Source organism: Amyelois transitella, chromosome 9 (genome assembly GCF_032362555.1).
Source record: "Amyelois transitella isolate CPQ chromosome 9, ilAmyTran1.1, whole genome shotgun sequence".
Taxonomy (NCBI): Eukaryota; Metazoa; Arthropoda; class Insecta; order Lepidoptera; family Pyralidae; genus Amyelois; species Amyelois transitella.
In genome coordinates, this window is record NC_083512.1 from 3,603,973 (window position 1) to 3,626,098 (window position 22,126).

Sequence of the window (22,126 nt, forward strand, 5' to 3'; positions counted from 1 at the left end):
ATGATTAAAATTATAGTCAACATTTAGTCAGAACAATTATTCTATTAGAATTACAATAAAAAAAATCTTATGTAAAAAATCTTTAGAAACAAGTAGGTAAAACGATAACATTGCGGTTTCTCCTAAATTTTGTCGTACACGAATACAGTTTTCCCATGTAAGTAAATATTGCTTTAGAACAAGTTGACTCAGTATTAGTACGGGTAACACCTAGTAATGAAGATGTCAAGTCTCACCCAAGTTCTGCATTTGTTGTTGACTCAGCACTACTACGAAGTTGTCTGCTTCCACGTCGTCATGCGGCTCTTCCTCTAATTCAGCATCTGTTTGCATACAAATATTAGGTACGTACAATTTTAAGAACAGATTTTTGAAAGTATATTAACTGAATGAAATATTTGATTTGGCGAGTTTTTGGTTTAGTGCCCTTTTTTGTGTGACTTTGTCTTGCGCAATATATCGATGGAGCTATGTATCGAAAGGGCACTACATCGTACGGTAATGCTCAAATTACGGGATAAGACCCCTCATCACCACCACCATCATCATACATACTTATGATCACGTCTAGATCCTTTGCGGGGTAGACAAAAACTCACAGTCTTGAAAAGACCGTAGGCCTCGTTCAGCTGTATGGCTTTAAAATGGAATTGATATTCAAATAGTGACAGGTAAGCAATAGAAAAGTTAATGTAGGTATGTAAGTAGCTAGCCCGTCGTCTACAAGATGAATCCAAAACTTATTAGCCTATCCCTTAGTCGCCTTTTACGACATCCATGGGAAAGAAATGTTGTGGTCCTATTCTTTAGTGCCGGGAACCACACTAATTTTACTTATATTTTGTATTGATTGTATACTTACAAGGTTGAAATGTAGTGGTCGTTTCCATCTCCTTCAAAGTAGTTTCTATTCTCACCGTTGATGTGCTTGTGACCGTAGTCGTCACCAACGCTAAAACAACAGAAAAATTAAGACTGATCACAAACAGAAAAGTAAAAAAATCTGAAAATCAACGATAATATTGTCGAGGCGCTGATGTGACTGACTTTGTTATTGTCTTAATCAGACTAATGTGGAAACTTTAATCAAAATTTAAAACGAATAATAACTACATATAATTTAAAAACAAACATTTTAAAGAGCCTCTTCCTGTACCAACCTTGCCTGTTATGTAATATACATACATACATACATACATACATAAAATCACGCCTCTTATGTAATATTCAGGCCTTAATCCACGGAAACCCATTTCGATCGAACCATTCGCAAATTGTTACAGCTAAATTATGTAGGAGACATAACAGCACCCATAAAAATATTGGATGCAAAACGTATTTAGAGAAAGCACATTGGGCGTTTTTAAGCCGACCGGTTTCTATTCGGAGGAATGAAAAAGTAACCGCCCGTTTTAAAATTTCTGCGATATGTTGATTTGATAGTACCTACATTAATTTTGCTGTTGCTAACTGATGCTCTTATGGGATAACATAGTAATGAGAATGAACGAATTAATGAATGTCGTAACCAATATGAACCAATATATTAGGTTCTTTTGACAGAGGTTAAATAAATAAATATACGAGACAAATTACACAGATTGAGTTAGCCTCGAAGTAAGTTTGAGACTTGTGTTACGAGATATTAGCTCAACGATATTTTATTTTATGATAAATACTTATATATATGTAGAGATAAACATCCAAGACCCAGGCCAATCAGAGAAAGTTCGTTTCTCATCATACCCTGGCCGGGATTCGAACCCGGGACCTTCGGTGACACAGACAAGCGCACTACCGTTGCGCCAGAGGCTGTCAAATAAAAGAATCGTGTAAAAACTTGACTTACCTAACCTTAGTCATCGTCATGTGTGCACGCAAGGAGGTGAGGCCGCAACTTGGTCTTATGATTTTTAAAAGCTAGTTTATCATTTAATGCACAAAATAACCTAATTAAGCGTTTACGAGCGGTTAAAAATCTGCTTTGCCGTGCCGTCAAATGTATACTATTTCGCTTTTATGCAAAATTTCGCAGTTTCCCTAAAACTCATTTTAATTTGCGACGTGAAAGACGTTTAACATTTTTAATTGACGTTGTTATAGCCCGGACCCGACGCTTATTAATGGAGAGACATTTAATTGAATGTATTATTCGGGTAATAAGTTGCCCAGGCATTTTTCAGAGACAATTTAGCTTGTAACTTTTACGTGACGGTAAGCGGTAGGTAAATTTTAACAAAAGGTGTTTGAATGGTCAGTCGCTATTTTTAATATACCTGCCTTACCTTGCCTCTGAAGTCATCATAAAAGTTTTCGTATTTTATTAGCAATTGAATATGATTAGTCTGTTTTTAATGCCTATATGTAAAAAAAAGAAATATCAGATCTTTGTGTTTTGAGTTGAGATACAAATACAAAGATACCAGGTATCATATTTCATTATAACTATAATAGTAAATGCAAAATTTATATTAAAGAATCAGGTAAAACTGAAAAAAAAATCCAAGTACACCATAAAAGACGGTTATTGTCTTAAAATTGTAAACCTACAAAGAGAACTTAATGTCAGCATTTTCCAACAAAATAATTAGTTTGTGCCGAGTTATAATTAAGTTAGGAGTTGATACTTTAGTTTCTGTTGTCGACGGCTTAGTGCGCCTTTACATTAGGTCGCAAGTAGTGCGGCTGCCGCGCGATAGTAGCAGCGCGACAGTCGCGCCGTTCACACGTGGCTAAGTTCTATATGAAAATGAAAAGGCGCGCGACATTTGATTTTTCATAGTGGACAGTTTAGTCGGCGGCTTCCAGTGTTGCAAACGCACGTTCTAACATAATTTTACAATGAGCGAAGTTGCGTGGCTATATTTATAAATGCGTCCACTGCTGTCGCGCTGCCACCGCACTCCTTGCGACTAATGTGAAGGCGGCCTTACTGTAGAGTGTGACGTCATCTCGCGCGGTTCCCAGCGAGTTCTCCGCGGTACAATGGTAGGGGCCGATGTCATCTCGCGAAACGTTGTTGATTCTTATTAGGGCAACGTGTCTGTAGCTCTGCGAACTTGTGACGGCTTGATACTTTGAACCTGCGATGGTAAATAATTACTTAATTTTTAAAGACAAGTACCTACATAAATAAATCTGAACCACTACTCGATACATCAATACTATCTATAAGGGGATCAGGTTCTATCTAGGTCAGATAAATCGTTTATCGTATAAATCAATGATATAAGGAAGTCAAAATCTGCCCCAACTTTAGGTACCTACTTACAAAGCTGACAGTTATTTTCGAAATATTTAATAAATATCTTAATGATGATTCCTCTGTGTGTGAATGTGTTAATTACTTATTTATTTACAAATTATATCAAGTATTTAACGACGAAAATAACAAAACAGACGATAATTTAGTGTATATAGTTAAACATATTGACCATTTTGTAGTTTGTATCCATCGAGATGAGTCCAATAGATGACTGGGGTGGGATTCGCTTCAATCTTGCATTGGAGCACCACAGATTCTCCAAGGTAACCGCCTATCATCTTCTGAGACACTATCACCGACGGTTTACCTAGTAAGAAATATAAATATTTTTTTAATTATAAATTATTATAAGTATCAGAGAAATACACAAAAAGTATCATGTTTATTTAAAAAAAATTAATTATTATTTTTTCTTTATAAAACAGCTATGGAATTTCCTGATATTTCTACTAAAATTTCATAAAATATTTTTGGGGAATAATCATACCTACCTACCTTCTTATAGAACTTCTTCTTATAATTTAAGATTCAACCTTTTAATGAAATATAGAAATGGAATAACTTATTATTCCGAAGACTATGATCAATATTATAAGAGCAAACTCTCAAAAACTTAAACTTGGGATATTTCTTAAAATGCCAAATTATAAGTGTGTAATCTATCTCTTGAATACAAAACTTATAATAAATAAAAATTACCGTTAATTACGTATATACATAATTATGTACTAGCACATGTAGATAGAAGTACCCTCTTGCAGACTGAGACCGGTACAAATACTATTCCATTAGTGGCGATACAAAAGAAAGCGCCATCTATGTGTCGCGTTACGGCATGTATGAGTATGAGAAAAATAAATAAAAATTACTATAACGTACATAGAACATGTAGAAGAATCCTTTTGCTGACAGAAGGCGGTATTCCATTAGTGGCGATGCAGAGGAAAGCGCCATCTATGTGTCGCATCACGGTCGTTAGGTTCAACCACACGCCGCTCCATTTGCTCACTGTAAATTTCGTACTTAAATAAAATCACGCCTATTTGTGCCATTTAGTTCACGGGAGTTTAGAATTCCTATTCTTCCCCTTCATCTCTCTCTCCCACGAATGTCATGAAAGGCGACTTAGAGAATAGGCACATTCATCTAGTGCAATTTTTATCGTAATCCAATGTGTTGGAGATCGGGCGGGAGTCGCTTCGTGTGAAAACTTACGTCCAGGATCATGGTTAATAGGCGCTACCCGTGCTCCTCTCCAGAGAGGTGTGGATGTATCCAGGATTTATGCCAGGAGGAAAAAGATAAAACTGCGCATCTTTCTTATGTAGGCAGAGATTGCCTTTCCACTCGCCTCGATTCTTGCTTGGTTCTATCGCTTCATCCACTTACTTCATGTAAGGTTCAAGGTAGGTAGGTACTTTTAACCTGACCTTTCGTCAAAAGCATATTTTGTTATTATATTTGAACTGTGTTCGTTATTTTCCAGACTAGCAACCTTATTTTACTACCTACTCACAAAAATCAAAGTAGGTAACATAGGTATTACAAATAATTTCTAACAAGAACAAGTTCTCAAAACTAATGTTAGACTTAATCAAATAATAGCGCTCATTCCTAATAGAATTACTATAATTTAACTTGCTAAATTTACACTACCAAGAATTCAACTTAGGTTCTAACAAATTAAGTTATTAGGTACCAGAATCTGTTCAATTTATATAATGTAAGTAGGTACTAGATACTACTTCGGTGTATGAATGGATTTAGAAAAAAAATCTCTGCAGCTTCTAATTTTAATTTAGGCAAAGAAGTTAGCCTATTTCGTTTTAAAGGCCCTGAATATTGTAGGCCCTGAATAGTGTAAAATCGAAATAATTTATCTTTTTTACGTTAAATTCAAGAATTCCAGACACAACATTATTTCAACACAATCTAGGAATTTCAATTATTTGACAGGGTATCAGGTTTCCGCACCACAGTGTCACCTATATACTCGTAACATGTACTTACTAGTGATTGACGACTCAAAAATTGACATATGGAAAAGGATAGCTTACGTACCATTCTGGCCTTTGACCTTAAACTCCATGGAGTCCTCCCTCCTCCAAGTGATGGTGGGCTGGGGGGTGCCGGCTGCATCACAGTGCAGGGACACATTGTCCCCTTCTCTAACCATCACCTCACCATTACTCCCACTGACGATATCTGGTGGTACTGCACAAAAACTATATTAATGTAAACACGATTCAGTCTGAACCGTGTGCTAGCAACGTGGAATTGGAAGACTCTCGTTTTATTGACTGATATATCAGTTGTAAATTCGTACATTATAGTACCTGGGTGACCAAGTTGTGCTCTGTGGACGTCCGAAAAACCATCAAAACCAGTATAAACAAAATAATCACCAAATTGCGGTACGAAAGACAAATTCGAAAACCACTGTACTGTGTTCAATAAAATGAAGTCAATACTTATGGAGAAAAAAAAATCTCGTTTAACAGCACTTAAAGGATTACATTCATTTACTGCTTAATTTATTGTGCTCACCAGCGATATGAAGATGGTGTGTCTGCGTGATCATAGGCTCTGTATTGACCTGACACATATAGTCTCCAGCGTCAGACAGCCGTACGTCCCTTATGGTTAGCGCCCACACTTGGGGGTCCCCCCGGATGACCCCCACTCGGTGGTTCTTCGTTATGACGTGGGGACCAATAGTTAAAACAGTTTGGGTGTCAACGCGTAACCAAGCCACCTGTATAACGGAAAATATTATGTAATTTAACAGTGTACATAAATTAGGATAACAAATGGATTCAATTGCCGTGTGGTTCCTAGCACCAAAAGAAAAAAGAATAGCACCACTTCCATCTCTCAAACAATCAATGGTTGTCGTAAAAGGCGACTAAGGCTGATCAACTTGGGATACTTCTTTTACGCGATGGACTAGCAACCTGTCACTATTTGAATCTAAATTATATCATTAAGCCAAAAACAGCTCAGCGTGGTTTTTCATTCTTTCGGGACTGTCTACCCCACAACAGATATAGACGTGATTATATGTATGAATGGATTAAATTACAACCTTTATTATTATTATGAACCATTAAGAATTCCACATTATGCCTTTTGCAATTTATCTGGCAAAACATGATGTCAGTTACAATCTTAATTAATTTTGTGTTTGAGCAAATATGAGATGTTAATTGAAAATATTACGGCTTCCGGTATCCCCAAGCGGGTAATATTTTTAATTTACGACACAGAATTGTGGTGTAAATTAGAGCAGCAAAATTCACGGGATGATCCAGTAAAGAGCTTAGCAACTTTCTTATTTATTATGTGACTTTTGAGGATTACACATCAGGGAAATTAATAAGTTTATCCAAAACTCGGTTAATATTTTTTTAATTTTGATTAACAAGTACTTACATTTTATTTATCGAAGAAGGGGAATGGTTACACAAACAGTTTCCTAAATATGTATGCATCACACATATCACGAATATATCACGAATATCACGATGTTTCTTTCTAATTTTAAATCATACATATTGTTGTTTATGTTGGCTTTGTCTACCCTGCAAGGGATATAGACGCGACTAAGTGTTTATATGTATGTAAAGTAAGTTCAGTTTGGTATGGTATGGTATGGTAGCTCAAAAGCTCAACTAATTTAAACGGATTTATTGGTCTACTATCAAAGTCGACCCCTCGGAATGATATCATGATTCAAATTGAACAGAGCCTATTATTTGTTGATGCTCCGAAGCCCATACAATCTCTTCCTAATCAGCCTCGCACAAACGACCCTCAAACGAATTAATTCCACGGTCATTTCGCCGAATCTGACTGATTAGCATTTAACGCCTTTATTGTGATCACAGAGCAGTGAAGAACCGACACGTGCCCTACAGCGCATTTTTGTTGCTTTGTGCTTGAATAGTAAAATCACACAAGTGACGATATAAATAAAATAAAATGATACAATATTAATTGTGATGTTTATTTTTTGTTCACTTGACCGTGATTGATGACGAAAAAAAATTTTTTTTTGTAAGTATATTGATTGGCGCCTTGAATAATTATGTTGGTATACACACGAGTTCTTATTGGCAATAACGCATTAAGTTATATATATATATATAATATATGGGATTCCAACATACGCATTAAGTTGGAATCCTATATATAAAATATCATTAATTATAATTCAATTTCGTTCATGTAATTTTCCTTCGGCTGAACATCAAACGTTTTTTTAGATCCTATTGAAAAAATATATGCAGATGCAAGTTTGAATGGAGTGAAAATATATCGTAAAGAAAAGATGAATATATAATTCAAAATTATAAAAAAATATAAAGTTATTTCTTCTTCCTCCTAGGTTTAGTCCCGGTTCCTCACCACTCTGGAGAGGAGACCGGGGTACGCCTTTAACCATGGATCCTGGATTATGTGTGTCACGTTTTTACACGAATCGACTCCAATATGACTCAATACTTACTGGGGAACCTAACACGTATAATATGATGAATTCCTCACGATGTTTTCCCCCGCCGAGGAAATTCGAGTTTCCTTCGTTTTGAACTCTGACCTTTACTTTCAAATCAATTTTAGTTTCAACTTTATAACTAACAAACCTTAACGTATGTACTATTTCCATTAGTTAAACTAATAGTTGCCATATATCATTATCGGTAGCAAATGCGTTTCCATTCAACATAGTACGGTAACATACGGTAGAAAGGTTCAAGAGAATAGGGTAGCCAGTTTAAATGTACTCGTACATTAATTATCTTTATTTAGAATTAGCATTCGCTTGCGACTCCATCCGCGTAAAAAGTACCCTATCTAGTATCTCCTATTCCGTGCTCCACGCTATATGTATGCGATTTTTTTTAAAAGCAGTTTAGGAGTTTTAACAGAGAAGGGCAGAAATAGGAATACAAAATTTTTCTTAATTATTATAGGACATTTGAACATCACTTAATAATTGATATATAGCTTTTAGTTTCATATCATTGGTTGACGTCAAATCAATTACTTTAAATTAAATTTACTGCGGCTTCCAAAGCGTCAGTGCAGAAGAAGCGGTAACAAAACGCACTGCAGCATTTTCTTCAATAACGTCAACTTCGCAATTATCCAAATTTAGAATAGAAATGTGGACGAGAGAATACATTGTTATAATTTTTTTTTTGTGGTACAACTAAGTGCAATCCCAGAGCTTTTGATATGTTTGTCGCGCTCCACAAAACTACTACTTTTTACATAAAATATGGAATGTATGTATGGTTCTTGAGTAATAAAGGTGAGAACTAAGAGCTGATTCCACAAAATTTAAACGGGCACTGGTAACAACCCAAATTTTTCCTCTTCAATTTTAAGCAGGCAGAGCTGAGGGCCTAACAATGATAATAATGTTTATTAATTAATTAATTTAAAGTTTATTGTACAAAATACAAATGTATTGCACAAGAGAATTTTATATCTTATGCTAGAAATAGAATCTTATATTTAATGCTAGAAAAATTATCTACCAGTCACCATGTATAAAATATGTTTGACATAAAATCAAAAATATCCGCAAATAAATTTGAATGTGTGGTCATCCTAAACGCGCCCTACACTCGTAAATACGGGCAAAGTGTTCATTTGACACATTTGTCCCCAGCAGAGCAATTACCAAGGTGAAGTTGCTCCATTTAGGGCAACCGGCTCTTGAAATGCGCCATTGTTCTCAGATTTCGTCTCGCGTTTTAATTAAGAGGCTACTATTGATAGCGTCACAGCTTTGCATGGTAATTTCGAAGATCTGCAAGAGATGCATGTGTCTTTGAATTGATTTTTTTTGTGATAAACTTTGGACCGAGGTTATAGACTAACTTAATATAGATTTCAGAAGTAACCTGTGTAGTTGAAAAGTAAAGGATGTTCTTTAAGTTACGAGTAATTCACTAATTGTTGAAGTTAAAATAAAGCCGATGAGACATTTTATTAACTTGGTCATTCTGTTATATAGGTACAATGATGAAAGGTTTGGTCCAAAGATTCCTGTTGTACATTTTATACGTGCATAAAGTTTAAATAATTAATGAATTATTGAGAAATAATCGATAAAAACCTTGTAATTTTGCAGATTTTCCACTGTGCAGGTCAGGGTGGCGTCCCTGCCCACCACCACCGTCACGTTGGAGTCCGGGCCCTTGAACGTAGGTTCATCTGTCAAATAAACATACAATTTACATACATACGATCACGTCTTTATCCCTTACGGGGTAGACAGAGCCAACAGTCTTGAAAAGACTGATAGGCCACGTTCAGCTATTTGGCTTAATGATAGAATTGAGATTCAAATAGTGACGGGTTGCTAGCCCATCGCCTAGAAGAAGAATCCCAAGTTTATAAGCCTATCCCTTAGTCGCCTTTTACATCCATGGGAACGAGATGGAGTGGTCCTTTCCTTTTTTTTTTATTGGTGCCGGGAACCACACGGCACATACAATTTAACAGTTATTTTTAGTAAAAGAGGCCGAAAGGTTACTAACCTTGTTATTCCCCATGAGCCGTGGGCTAGTAATCTTGAATTATTTGGTCAAAATTGAATTAGTGGGTCATCCAGCTAAACGTTGCGTAACGTTTCAGTCTTTTTGAGATTGTAGCTCTGTCTTCCCCGTTACTAATAAAGTCGAAATATAGTATGCAGAGGTGGAAAAGAAAATAAGCAGATACAATTACGTATATATCCCTTGCGGGGTATACAGAGCCAATAGACTTTGAAAGCCAAAAGACTCTTAGGACTCAAGTTCTTGTATCGACTTGATAGAATTGAGATTCATATAGTGATAGGTTGCTAGCCCGTCGCCTCAAAGAAGAATCCCAAGTTTTATAAGCCTATATTAAGTAGATTCACCTCGTGGAAATACTAGTAAATAAAAAAAAGAACTTGTTTTTGAAACGGGAGATACTCTGAACCTCACTCACCCAATGCTGAACGGCGTTCAAGGGAAGTACTCTCGCAGTTTCGGGTACTCTGGACCTGACCTTTTGCCAGGACGTCCTTAATTTGATCAAGGTACGTTCGTCTAGGCCTTCTCACTTCTACCTTTCCATCCACACTATATTTGTATATCGGCTTAGTCAACCTGCTTTCATTCATCCTCACCACACGACCAAACCATCTTAACATACCCTTTTCTATCCTTGTTACTTCATATTCTTTTACAGCATAACATAATATAATTTGATATAAGTACATTACAATACATACATACATAAAATCACGCCTCTTTCCCGGAGGGGTAGGCAGAGACTACCTCTTTCCACTTGCCACTTCATCCACATTCATAACTCTCTTCATGCAAGCTCGGCGGTTTCGGTACATTACAAACATACAAAAAAAAAGTTAAATACTATTTAACTTATCAAAAAAAAGGTATATATTAATTAATACTTAATCTGAAAAAGATGTGGTGCTCATGTGACATGGTGCCAAGAACTCCGGCTGCATTCTCGCGCTGAATGGCGTATTTGGAATTTTGTAAAATGAAGTAGACGAGACTTACTTGTTTCTCTATATTATTTAATTTCTGAATTTATATTATTAAAATTCTCTCTAATAACATCTTCCACGTTGGATGGGTAACATTTATGATCACTGGTAAGTCTGATCGGGGATGTCCTGGCTAAAGGTCAGATCAAGAGTACCCTATACCGGTTGTCTTGCATGACAAATCTGGATGAAGTAAAACTATATAGTGGTGGCATCCGGCAAGGTTAAGATATGTACGTGATTGTCCGTATGTGTTTTTGGTATAACAAGTGATATACTTTTATGCTATATAGCATTTTTACATATGTAGACATATTATGTTACCGCATTCCATCCCTTCAGATCCTCTGGCAAATTACCGAGAAGCCGGTTGTACAAACAACGGTAAACAAACATGGGATTCGTTTTCGATTAGTACCTAATTCGTAATTATCGCCATAAATTTTGTAATTAAGTCTTACTTTAATTACGGTCGTTAAAATATAATGTTTAGACAAGATTTAAATTATAGGACCATAAACTTCTGTTTTTTTGTATCATACGGTTCCCGGCCCCAATTTTAACATCACTTTATTTTTATCCGTTGAAATATGTTTAGAGGTACGTCACTTAGAAATTAAGCATATTTTAAAATATTGTTTAAGCAGATCAAGAGTTCAGATTAAGATTTTTTTATTCCAACCTTCAAGTTTAACAAGATCAGATATTTAAATATATTTTTTTGAATACCTATTCAAAATACTGTCTAACGCATACATTAATAAATATTAATAATTTTATAAGTATTTCGTAAGAAACATTATTTATTACAAAAAGAGGCACATGTGGATTCCTCTTTGAAAATCCTTTGATAAGAGACGAGACGAGCACGAAATAAGAATAGAGAGAGACGAGATACCAAAAGAACATTGGTCACTTGCTCCCGATCAAATGCACCAAAGTTATTCGGTACCCGCAAACTCATTACGGGGGCTTACCCGCTTTAGTTTCGCAAAGGCGATTTATAACTAGGAGTAGGCGGCATCGGCAAAAAAGCTGCCAACAGCTTCGGGCTCTAAGTAATTGAATAGAGGCTTGCGGAGGCCTCATTATTGACTTTTTTCTTTATAAAATTAGGAGAGTGTCCAAAATGTATGTCGAGAGAATTTGTTAGAAATTATTATTCTTAGTTTGCGTTGTATTTTTTTTTTAAATCTATTGATATAAAGTTATTATCATTAAAAATGTTGCGGAGATAAGACTTTGTGAAAAACCTGATACTCATACCAGGATCATGCTAAAAGGCGTATCCCAGACTCCTCTACAGAGAAGTGAGGATGCAGCTGGGATTAGCGTTAGGAGAAAGATAAATTAATTATTTTAATCCTTTTTGATATTGCGTCTTGTGGATGAGTCCCGGGTCCGCTTATCACTACTGCTAATATTAGGTGATGCATAACTTTTCTATAACTGATAGTTTAGTTTTACTCCTTTTTAGTTAATAATATTTAAAATGTATAATAATAACTATATATCACGTAAGTGGGAGCAACGTAGGCATTTGCAGAAAACGCTACGGGCGTAACAGAGCTACACACGAGGGTGCTACGACACTTGCTACGAGCCGAAAATCGTCAAACTGGCTGTGGCGAAGTGGTAGCTGAGCATCATAGGCACAGAACTAGAACATCATATTAATAATGACGTTGTAATAATGTTAAATACAACTACGAAACCTAACTAAGTAGTAAATAAATCGAGTTAGAATTATGATGCGTAGATGTTTGCTACAAGCTCTACAGAGAGAGCTACGGTCGTAGACGTGCTACGAAACTTCCTATTTGTTTGCAGAACCGGCCGGTTGTTATTGTTGGGCCACACGTCATAAAATCGTAATATAAGCTTGATGAAATGAATGCATTTCTATTTAAAAAGATAGGTATATCTTTTAAAAATGATTATATTTTTAAACAAAATCTGGTTTTCATAGTCATAATTTGGAAAAAAAAGAAAGAATTTTTCTACGTGTAAGAGTGACTCCCGCATTTTATTAAATTAAAACGAATATAAAAATATATGTAGGAATTCTGGCAAGTAGAAAGATGAAGTTGCTGTCTACCCCTCTGGAAAATAGGCGTGCGTGTGTTAATATAGCTTAATAAAGACAAAATATTGTACACAAATAGTTTTACCTTTAGCATCACTACCGCAAAACAAGATCACCGAGATAATAAAAAATTCAACACTTATTTTGTTTATATAACACATTTCTTCTTTTATTTTAAAAATTATTTCTTACACTTATTATTTTTAACACTTTTAACTTGAGTCCGTCCCTCTTTTTATAATGAAAGTTATATTAAACACTACTTTTACACTTGAAACTTGAGTTCGTAATAAAAATGTAAGTTAAGTCACTTGTACGAGAACGCGTGTAACTTTCCCGTGGTTGCCTCAAGAGTGCTCCCGAGGGTGCCCAAACCAAACTGACGGAATCCAGGATTGCAGAAAAGGCGGGAGTATTTGCGCGTGCGTACAAAGATTTAGGAATTGAAAGTTTGTTCCAACAAATTATTCTGGTTTGGATCCAATTCTGTAGAGAGCTTATAAACTCACAAATTATGTTTTTTTTTTCAATATTGGTTTTTTATCTTTGTTCCAAAATAACTAGTCGTTCGAGGAAACTCGCGAATATTTAAAACTTTAACAAAATTGTGAATAGGTATCTTAAAAACTGCTTCTTAATCGATTGTAATGCCCCACGAACTCAAAAAGTCTATCGACAGATTCTATATACAATTTAAATTTCATCATAATCGCGTTCCAATACAAAAATACTTACAGAAAACGTGTTTAGGCCCAAATTAATTAGTAGACCTACTACCAAAATTGTATAGATTTGTCTACCTTTAAATTACTTTAACCGTTATAAATATCAGTATTTGTAAAAATAATATTGTTTAGTACTTTCGTATCCTTTGTTTATAAATTCTTTATTATCACGCCAAATAATCATTTCGGTATAAATTTTGCAAACGCATAGAACTAGAAAATGTTTTTTTTTGTACAGGTGTCCATTAGCCTCTCCTAACAGTCTTCTGTTTGCATAAATCTACGCTTGCATAGAATTTTTATAATCTAGGGAATGGTCATTGTATCTTTAGATGATGTGTTACGAACAGAAAAGCTGAGGATGTATTTATGAATAGGTAGGCAACCTATATTGAGGAAGATTTTGCCCGTAAAAAAGTATGCAGAGATCGTGGCATGTGGAAAGATGTAGTTTCTGCCTACCCCTCTGCGAAAGTATGTGTATGTAAATGTATGTTTGTCCATACTTACACTACCTAAATTATTTATGAAATTGAAAAAAATACATAAAAAATTTGATAAACTCTAAAGTTTCTCTGCCACGCGAAGATGAAAACCATCAGTATAGATATTTCGAAAATTAGGTAACAATAATGGTCGCCTTGCCAAACGTAACACGCCACCCATCCCGCGACCGACCGCCGCCACGCGCCTTGCCAGCAGCCAAATACATTATTTTTATGAGCCGACGCGCAGTAACCCGCTTCCTATTTCGACGCTTTACGCAATATCTTGAGAGTAATCGTACAGATATTATTGTTGGATGTAAATCAAATGACCCTCAAACAAACCACTTTTATTTTAAAGTTTACTGCACTTTTGGTCACTACTGATGTAATTTTTGTAACCCGCTTCTTGTTTCGATGCCTAACGCAATATCTTAGAAGTCATTTGTATAGATAGATACTCTTGGACATATTTATTATATGACCCTTATACAAACCGCTTTTATTTCTTACTACTACCAAAATCTATCTAGTATTTACAACTGACTGACTATCTTTCCTTGCCTGATAATTTTTTCAAATACAATACTTAATTTATCTACTTTTGAAAAATTACATTAAAAAATTAAGCAATTACTCCAAATAGTCATAGACAAAATAACTAGCACGGTAAGTACATTTATTGGCGGAAAAATATTTTACAAAAAAAATTATTGTACTTACATAAATACACTGCATGTCAATCACATTGAATGGAATTGATAGTATCATCATGAGGATACCTCAAGGTAATGGATTTTCACAGTCCCAAGATTTCGAAGGAAAAGCAACCAACCGTTAAAGTAGTTTTACCTGTTTCCTGTATTAGGCGGACTTGGCTTTTGAATCTTGTGACTATTAGTTTAGTCCGCCCTAACAATACATATAAAACTTTTCCGTTACTCAGTGACTGACTGAAAAACAACCCACCATTTTACACGGGCGGAACTGCGATTGTACTCTTGACGAAAACTCTTGTAATATTTTTAATTCTCATTATTGTGAGAATAATACTCAACTGATACTTAAAATAAGCAAAAATAGTTGTTAGCTGCCAACACGTTTTGGCTGCATTTCGACACTTTAATATAAAAAATAATGTTATGCATGTATCTCGAAATAAAAATTGTGTGCCAACAACCGATTCATTGAAAATAAAATAAAAGAACGCTCAAGCGAGATCCAAGGTTAAACGAGTTGACGTCAGAAATTCAAAAGGTTTTATTGTAATATATAAAATATAAATTATTTTAAGTGTTGTTTAGGTACTAGTAAAACTAGATCTATCTAGCTACCATTCTTGTGGTGGTTTGAAGCACATTTCTATAGCAAAGTATAGACTGGACACCAACCAGCCTATCGCTAAAAACATAAAACACGCTGAAAAATGATCGAAACCAAGCGGTGTTATGGCATATCCTGGCGGATGCTGAAAGAAATAATTGGCTTGATCCAAATATCGAGCATAAAACATATCAGTGAAACCGGCTTCCACCAAAACTTTTAATATTCTATTAATCGCCGGTATGAACGGAGAAAATTTCTTAAAGTACAAAACAGTAGGGCTGATTACAATTTGCTCTGGAATGATCTGAAGATGCTTCGATCCATTGTTTTTTGACAGGTGGTGTATTACTGATGCTTTGTTTAAAGCAATAGCAAAATTTATATTCCCCTTCATAACTTCCACAAGCGCATCAGAAATTTTATCAGATTTCACCGGTTTCCAATTTCTAATGATATCTTCCTCTTCTGTATAATAGTCTCTCAACGATTTTTGACCTCCATATGAATATCCGCGCGCTATAGCATCTCGAATATCAGTGAAATAATCATCATAGTAAGTGGTTTTCAGAGTATTAAAAAGAGTCGCTTGATATGCACTTCTCATCACAAAGGAAAACCATATCCAACTGTAGACTATAACTTTAAGCGCTGATCTGGACGGCATTTTTGAAATGGACATCCCCAAAAATATAACCACTGATCTAAAGAGCAAATTTGATTTAAATCGAGCAATATTCAATGGTTTTCTGATTCTGTTCCATATTTTTGTTTTGATAGAAGCACCAGTAATTATTATCAGAATAAACATTGCGAATAATACAAGTCTCGTATACATTTTTAAAGGACGGAAAAGTTTTTCCCATGTTGGTTTAAAGTCTGGTAATCGCGTGGTCCAAACCATTTCCATGGAATAATAGGGGAACGATATTTGAAAATTGCCATATTTCGTAGGAGTTAAAGGTACAGAGGCCATAGATGCATGGACACGTTTGTTGAAAACGTCTCCCAAAGACCCTGTCCAGTTGTTATCTACACTATGTCCCCACTCTGTCTTTTCGACGGGCAACCTAATTTTTAACGTAGCGTTTAAAATAGATGCAACAAGTTTTATGATATCACCATCTGCACCATATGGCTCTTTGTTGTCATCGTGCAAATACATATACGGGGGTTGATGTATGGTCGATATATAAAACGAACAGCCGTAGAAGTTGTCCAACTTTTCTGCAAAAGCTGTAAGGCAAGAATGGTTTGAACATCTTAAATCAATACTCATTTCTTCAGGGCTCTTATTTGTACATTTATCTGGTTTCATTGGATAATATGTAAGTGTAGTAGGTTCGTCTTTACTCTCTGTTGGTCGGAGAAATACAGAGTTCACCATAAACACTTGGGATATAGTTTGAAAGACCTCATCTTGATCACATCTTTTGTGATCGTTATTTGCGCAAACAATAATTATTCTTGCCGAGACGTCATAATGCGATTTTGCAAGCCACGCGAGTATATGTGCCAATTCGTTGGAGTCATGGCCGAATATTACGAACTGGGTTATTTGTACACGATTTTTCGGTATGAATTCCCCAAATTTCAGAATAACAGGTTTGCTGTAGCTGCACAAAAAGGCTTCGACACAAGCAACACAACGCAGTGTGTCAAATATAACAAGAGTGATAAATCGCCATTCAAAATTATAATATGCAATTTTTGCTGCCAATTTTCCCAGGTTCACCATGACGGTTGAAACATTTTCTTGATTTTTCAAAATAAGATCACATTCTTCGGCCATACTTGATTTTACTGATATAAATATACCTTCATGAAGTAGGAAAACAATACAATTTAATATGCAATGATGGTAAAATGAAACATACAAAACATGCCTGAAAAAAAAATCTAGCTACCAATTTCACATAATGTTCCATTAACTTATTGTTTGAAAATGCATCAAGCATTCAGCATGATTCAATTGCATAATGGATTATGAAGTGAATGTATGATTTCAGGGTTGCTTAGCATTCAGAAAAAGTCAGTCTTTGGATATTTATGTTACAATATCAATGAAACAACATGATTTTAAGTTTTAATACTGATGCTAATGATTTAAATAATTTTATTTCATATTTATGATTAAGATAAAACATTTATTAATAAAGGTAACGTCCACATTCCGTCCCCATATTAAAAATAGTCAGTTTTCAAATTTAAACATTGAATTTAATAAAATTACAATTTGGCCATATTGGTTCTTCTTAACGTCCGGGAAAATTTTCAGCTTTCCGGGTATTACTACTTATAAGGGCAGTTATCTCTATTTTACGACTTAATTTACTATACCTACTCAGTATTTAAATTAATAACTTGCAACTTGTATTATATTTGAAATACGAAATTTCTAACACGAAAAATGTTGCAGATGTCACCCATCCTGCCATCAGAATCAAATAACAGCCCTTATAATGATCAGCCTTCAATGGGCCGCTGGTTGTGGCTTCCTTAGGGTCCAACTTTTTCATATAATCTTTGTATGCTTTGTCTACGAATCCACACTCAATCAATAGTTTCAGTATTGCATTAATAGGCTGTTTAAGCGGGGAGAATTTTTTGAAAAATATAACGGTAGGTGTCTTTATAACTATTTCACTTAAAATATGAACTTGCAGATTTTTTGTTCTAATCAATGTAATAGCATTTTCGCCGCTCATGGCAATAACAAATTTTGTCCCGTTTGCTATTTTGTATAAAGTAGGAATAATGTCTTTCGCCTCTACTATTTGCCAATTATCAAAGACAAACGGGTCATCGATGTAAAAATCTCTTAGAGCTGCTCCTCCTCCAAAGGGATACTTAGCATCGTAGGCATCACGTATTGTTTCAAAACCTGAGAAATAATAATTACTTCGTAGCACAGGAATGAGGCAAACCTGATAAGTAGTTCTTAGCAAAAAACAATACCACACCCATAAGATTACAAAGGACACAATTCTTTGTTGAGTTGGGAGTTTTACTAGTGGCAGTCCCATACACACGAGCCAGGAATAGAAAACTAAACTGACTCGTGGTGGCTTCATGCCTAGTTTTTGACTGATTTTTGACCAGTATCCACTTCGTACAAAATAGGCAACAGCAATAACAAATATAAAACTGATTACTACTGCTGCTTGTGTAGAGGTCTGGACTGGATATAGAAGTTTGAATGAGGAAGGTTGTAAGGCTGCCGGATGCGTAATCCATAGAACGTTAGCATAGTAGTAATCTGTGGACATTTGGAACGAAGAAAACCTGGACAAAGTTATTGCTGCAGAAGTCATTGAAAAATTAGCAAAATCATCGTAAACGTCGCCAAGAGATCCTAACCATTGTCCGTCTTGATCCAGGTTTCCCCAACCAGAACCACGACGCGGATTTGTAACATGAAGTGTTGCATTTAAGGCCTTTATAATAATACGTAGTAAATCTCCGTCTATCCCTGTGGGTACGTCATTTATGACAGTCATATAAGGCACTTGCTGGTATATGGACACTGTTATAGGACATCGATACAGATTCTTGAGCTTCATTGGAAAGATTTCATTTAAATAAGTTTTAGTTTGGAAGAAATTCAGAGTGCTCAACTGCACTGGCCTTACAATGTTGCATCCGTTTATAAAGGGAAAATAAGAGTACCCAAGCACTTCTTCTTTATCGCCATTTTTGAGAAAAATAACATCTGTTATCTTGTGATCCCATAAAAGTTCTACAGCGTCTGCTTCCTTACAATGTCCTTTTTCTTGCGAGTCGCAAATGACAATGTGTTTCCCGGTGTTATCAAATTGGTGTGATTGCATCCAATCCAAAATATAGCCGATATTCGTAACGCTGGATCCAAATATAATATATTGTCTGGTTTTTTCTGCAAAAGGAGGGTAAAATAGTCCATTTCCAATGATGTAACTTTTCTCATATAAGCATAGTAGATTTTCAATACCATACAGCATTGTTGAATTGAAGACTACAAAAGTGATGTATCGCCATTCAAAATTTTGGACAGCAATTTTCGTTGCTGTTTCAACGAGTTTATTCATATGGTATTCGGCAGGTAAAAATAAACTATGATTAAAATTTGCAGTTAGCATGACGACTGGTGAACTGCAGCCAATCTGTGTCACGTGCAGAGTTATCACGTGATGGTAATTAGTCTGAAACGAATCTGATATGAAAGTGTTATATGACGTGATCGTTGTGGGCGTATCATCGCAATCTTGTCCATTAACTAAATTACATGGTTTTTACCTGTATTTCATTACAAAATCAAAATACGTAACAATATTAAAAATACAAGCATAGGTACAATAATGTACATTTATTAAAATTATAACTTGATTGAACTCGATTACATTTTTGGAAGTAAATTTTATGTAGGTACAAAATAAATACATATAATGAATCTTTAAATATCTACTTCATTTCCCACGGATGTCGTAAAAGGCGGCTAAGGGATAGGCTTATAAACTTGGGATTCCTCTTTTAGGCGATGGGCTAGCAACCTGTTACTATATTGAATCTCAATTCTATCACTAAGCCAAACAGCTGAGCGTGGCCTATCAGTCTTTTCAAGACTGGTGGCGCTAGGGATATAGACGTGATCATATGTATGTATGTTATTTGCGAAAAACCAAGTAATATATTAATTGTAATTTTTTGTGCAATATAGAGTTTACAAACGAATATACATACCTATGTATTTTAAAAAAGATACAAATTGCATAAAGCTTAGGATTGTAATATTTTTTACATTGTAACTTACCAGCTATCGCTTGGGGTTTGAAGCAAGACAGTGTCAGATATGAAAATATTTCGTATACAAAATTTCAAATAAGAAAACTGTAGCTGATATTACCCATCCTAATATTATAATGAAATAGCAACCCTTATAATGATCTAGTTTTAATGGTCCGCTGGATGAAGTCACCTTGGGCTTCAATTTTTTCATGTTGTCTTTATATGCTTTGTTAACAAATCCAGATTCTATCAAGGGCCTTAATACTGAATTGATGGGCTTGGCGAGAGGAGAGAACTTTTTGAAAAATATAACTGTCGGCGTGTTTATCACTGTTTCTCTTAAAATATGAACCCGTAGGTTTTTGGCTCTGATTAATGTTATAGCATTTTCGCCACTCATAGCAAGAACAAATTTCTTTCCTTTTGCTATTTCGAATAAATTCGGAATTATATCTTTCGTCTCAATCATTTGCCAATTATCAAAAACTAACGGATCGTTAATGTAAAAATCCCTCAATGCTATATTTCCTCCGAATGGATAGTTAGCATCGTATGCATCATGTATTGAATCAAAGTCGGAAAAATAATAGTTGCTTCGTAGCACAGATATAAGGCAGACCTGATAAATAGTTCTTATTAAGAAACAGTACCACACCCATAAAATAAAAATGGCCATAATTCTTTGTCGTGACGGTAGTTTTATCAGCGGCAGACCCATACACACTGACCAGGCGTAGAAAACTATACTGATCCGTGGTGGCTTCATACTTAATTTTTTACTTATTTTAGCCCACAATTTACTTCTAACGAAATAGGCGACTGCAACAACGAGTATAAAACTTATTACCAATGCGATTTGTGTCAAAATTTGGACTGGATAAAGCAATTTTAACGAGGAGGGAATCAAGGCGGCTGGGTGAGTAATCCAAACAAGTTTGGCATAGTTGTAATCAACAGACATTTGGAAGTATGAAAATCTGGACACAGTTATTGCTGCAGAGCTCATTGAGAAATTTGCGAAGTCGTCGTACACGTCACCAAGAGATCCCAACCACTGTCCATTTTCGTCGAGATTACCCCAACCGGAGCCACGGCGCGGATTCATTATGCGGAGAGTTGCATTCAATGCTTCCATAATAATACGGAGTAAATCTCCGTCTATGCCTGTGGGGACGCCATCTTTGACAGTCATATACGGCACTTGTTGGTATACGGATATAGTAATGGTACATCGGTGCAAATTTCGAAGCTTTATTGGAAACATTTCGTCGTAATTGGTTTCATTGTCATCGTTGTTCAGATTGCTTAATTTAACTGGTCTTACATTGTTGCACCCGTCTATCAAAGGAAAATAAGAGTACCTAAGCACTTCGTTTTTATCGCCATTTTTAAGAAAAACTACATCTGTTATTTTGTGATTCCATAAAAGTTCTACAACATCCGCTTCATTACATTGTTGATTTTCTTGCGATTCGCATATAACAATGTGTTTTCCGGTATTATCAAATTGGTGTAATTGCATCCAATCCAAGAGCAAAGCGATGTTTGTAATGTTAGTACCGAATATAATGTACTGCCTGGTTTTTTCGGCGTAAGGAGGGTAATATAGCCCATGTCCAATGATATAACTTTTGTCGTACAAACGGAGTAGAGTTTCAACGCCATACAACAACGTTGAATTGAAAACGACGAAAGTAATGTATCGCCATTCGAAATTTTGGATAGCAATTTTCGTAGCCGTTTCGACTAGTTTGTTCATATTATAATCGGGAGTTAAAAATAAACTGAAATTTAATCTTTCAACAAACATGTTGACTGGTAGACAGTTAAAGTAACGAAAAGTAAGTCTGACGCAACGATTTGACACCGTGGTAATCAGGCAGATATGCATCTTGTGTAAATGCATGTCATAAAATGTGATTG

The 22,126-nt window shown here is 35.4% G+C and overlaps 3 protein-coding genes across 3 annotated transcripts; all 3 read right to left on the minus strand.

Annotated features, from left to right (window-relative positions):
• Positions 1–201: 201 nt before the first annotated feature.
• On the minus strand, positions 202–13,815 carry LOC106134635 (protein amalgam-like). Its single transcript, XM_013334730.2, has 11 exons — positions 13,767–13,815; positions 13,508–13,565; positions 12,992–13,044; positions 9,393–9,490; positions 5,813–6,020; positions 5,327–5,479; positions 4,145–4,273; positions 3,435–3,572; positions 2,934–3,083; positions 863–952; positions 202–323 (listed from the first exon to the last, which is right to left on the minus strand). Exons 1-11 carry the CDS (start codon positions 13,813–13,815, stop codon positions 226–228), a joined length of 1,224 nt encoding a protein of 407 aa, XP_013190184.1. The 3' UTR covers positions 202–225.
• Positions 13,816–15,446: 1,631 nt separating this feature from the next.
• On the minus strand, positions 15,447–19,557 carry LOC106134634 (uncharacterized). Its single transcript, XM_013334729.2, has 2 exons — positions 17,808–19,557; positions 15,447–17,242 (listed from the first exon to the last, which is right to left on the minus strand). The coding sequence occupies exons 1-2, from the start codon at positions 19,555–19,557 to the stop codon at positions 15,447–15,449; spliced, it is 3,546 nt and encodes a 1,181-aa protein (XP_013190183.2).
• A 704-nt stretch (positions 19,558–20,261) lies between these two features.
• LOC106134632 (uncharacterized) lies at positions 20,262–22,013 on the minus strand. Its single transcript, XM_013334725.2, has one exon. The coding sequence runs from the start codon at positions 22,011–22,013 to the stop codon at positions 20,262–20,264; it is 1,752 nt and encodes a 583-aa protein (XP_013190179.2).
• Between the last annotated feature and the right edge of the window lie 113 nt (positions 22,014–22,126).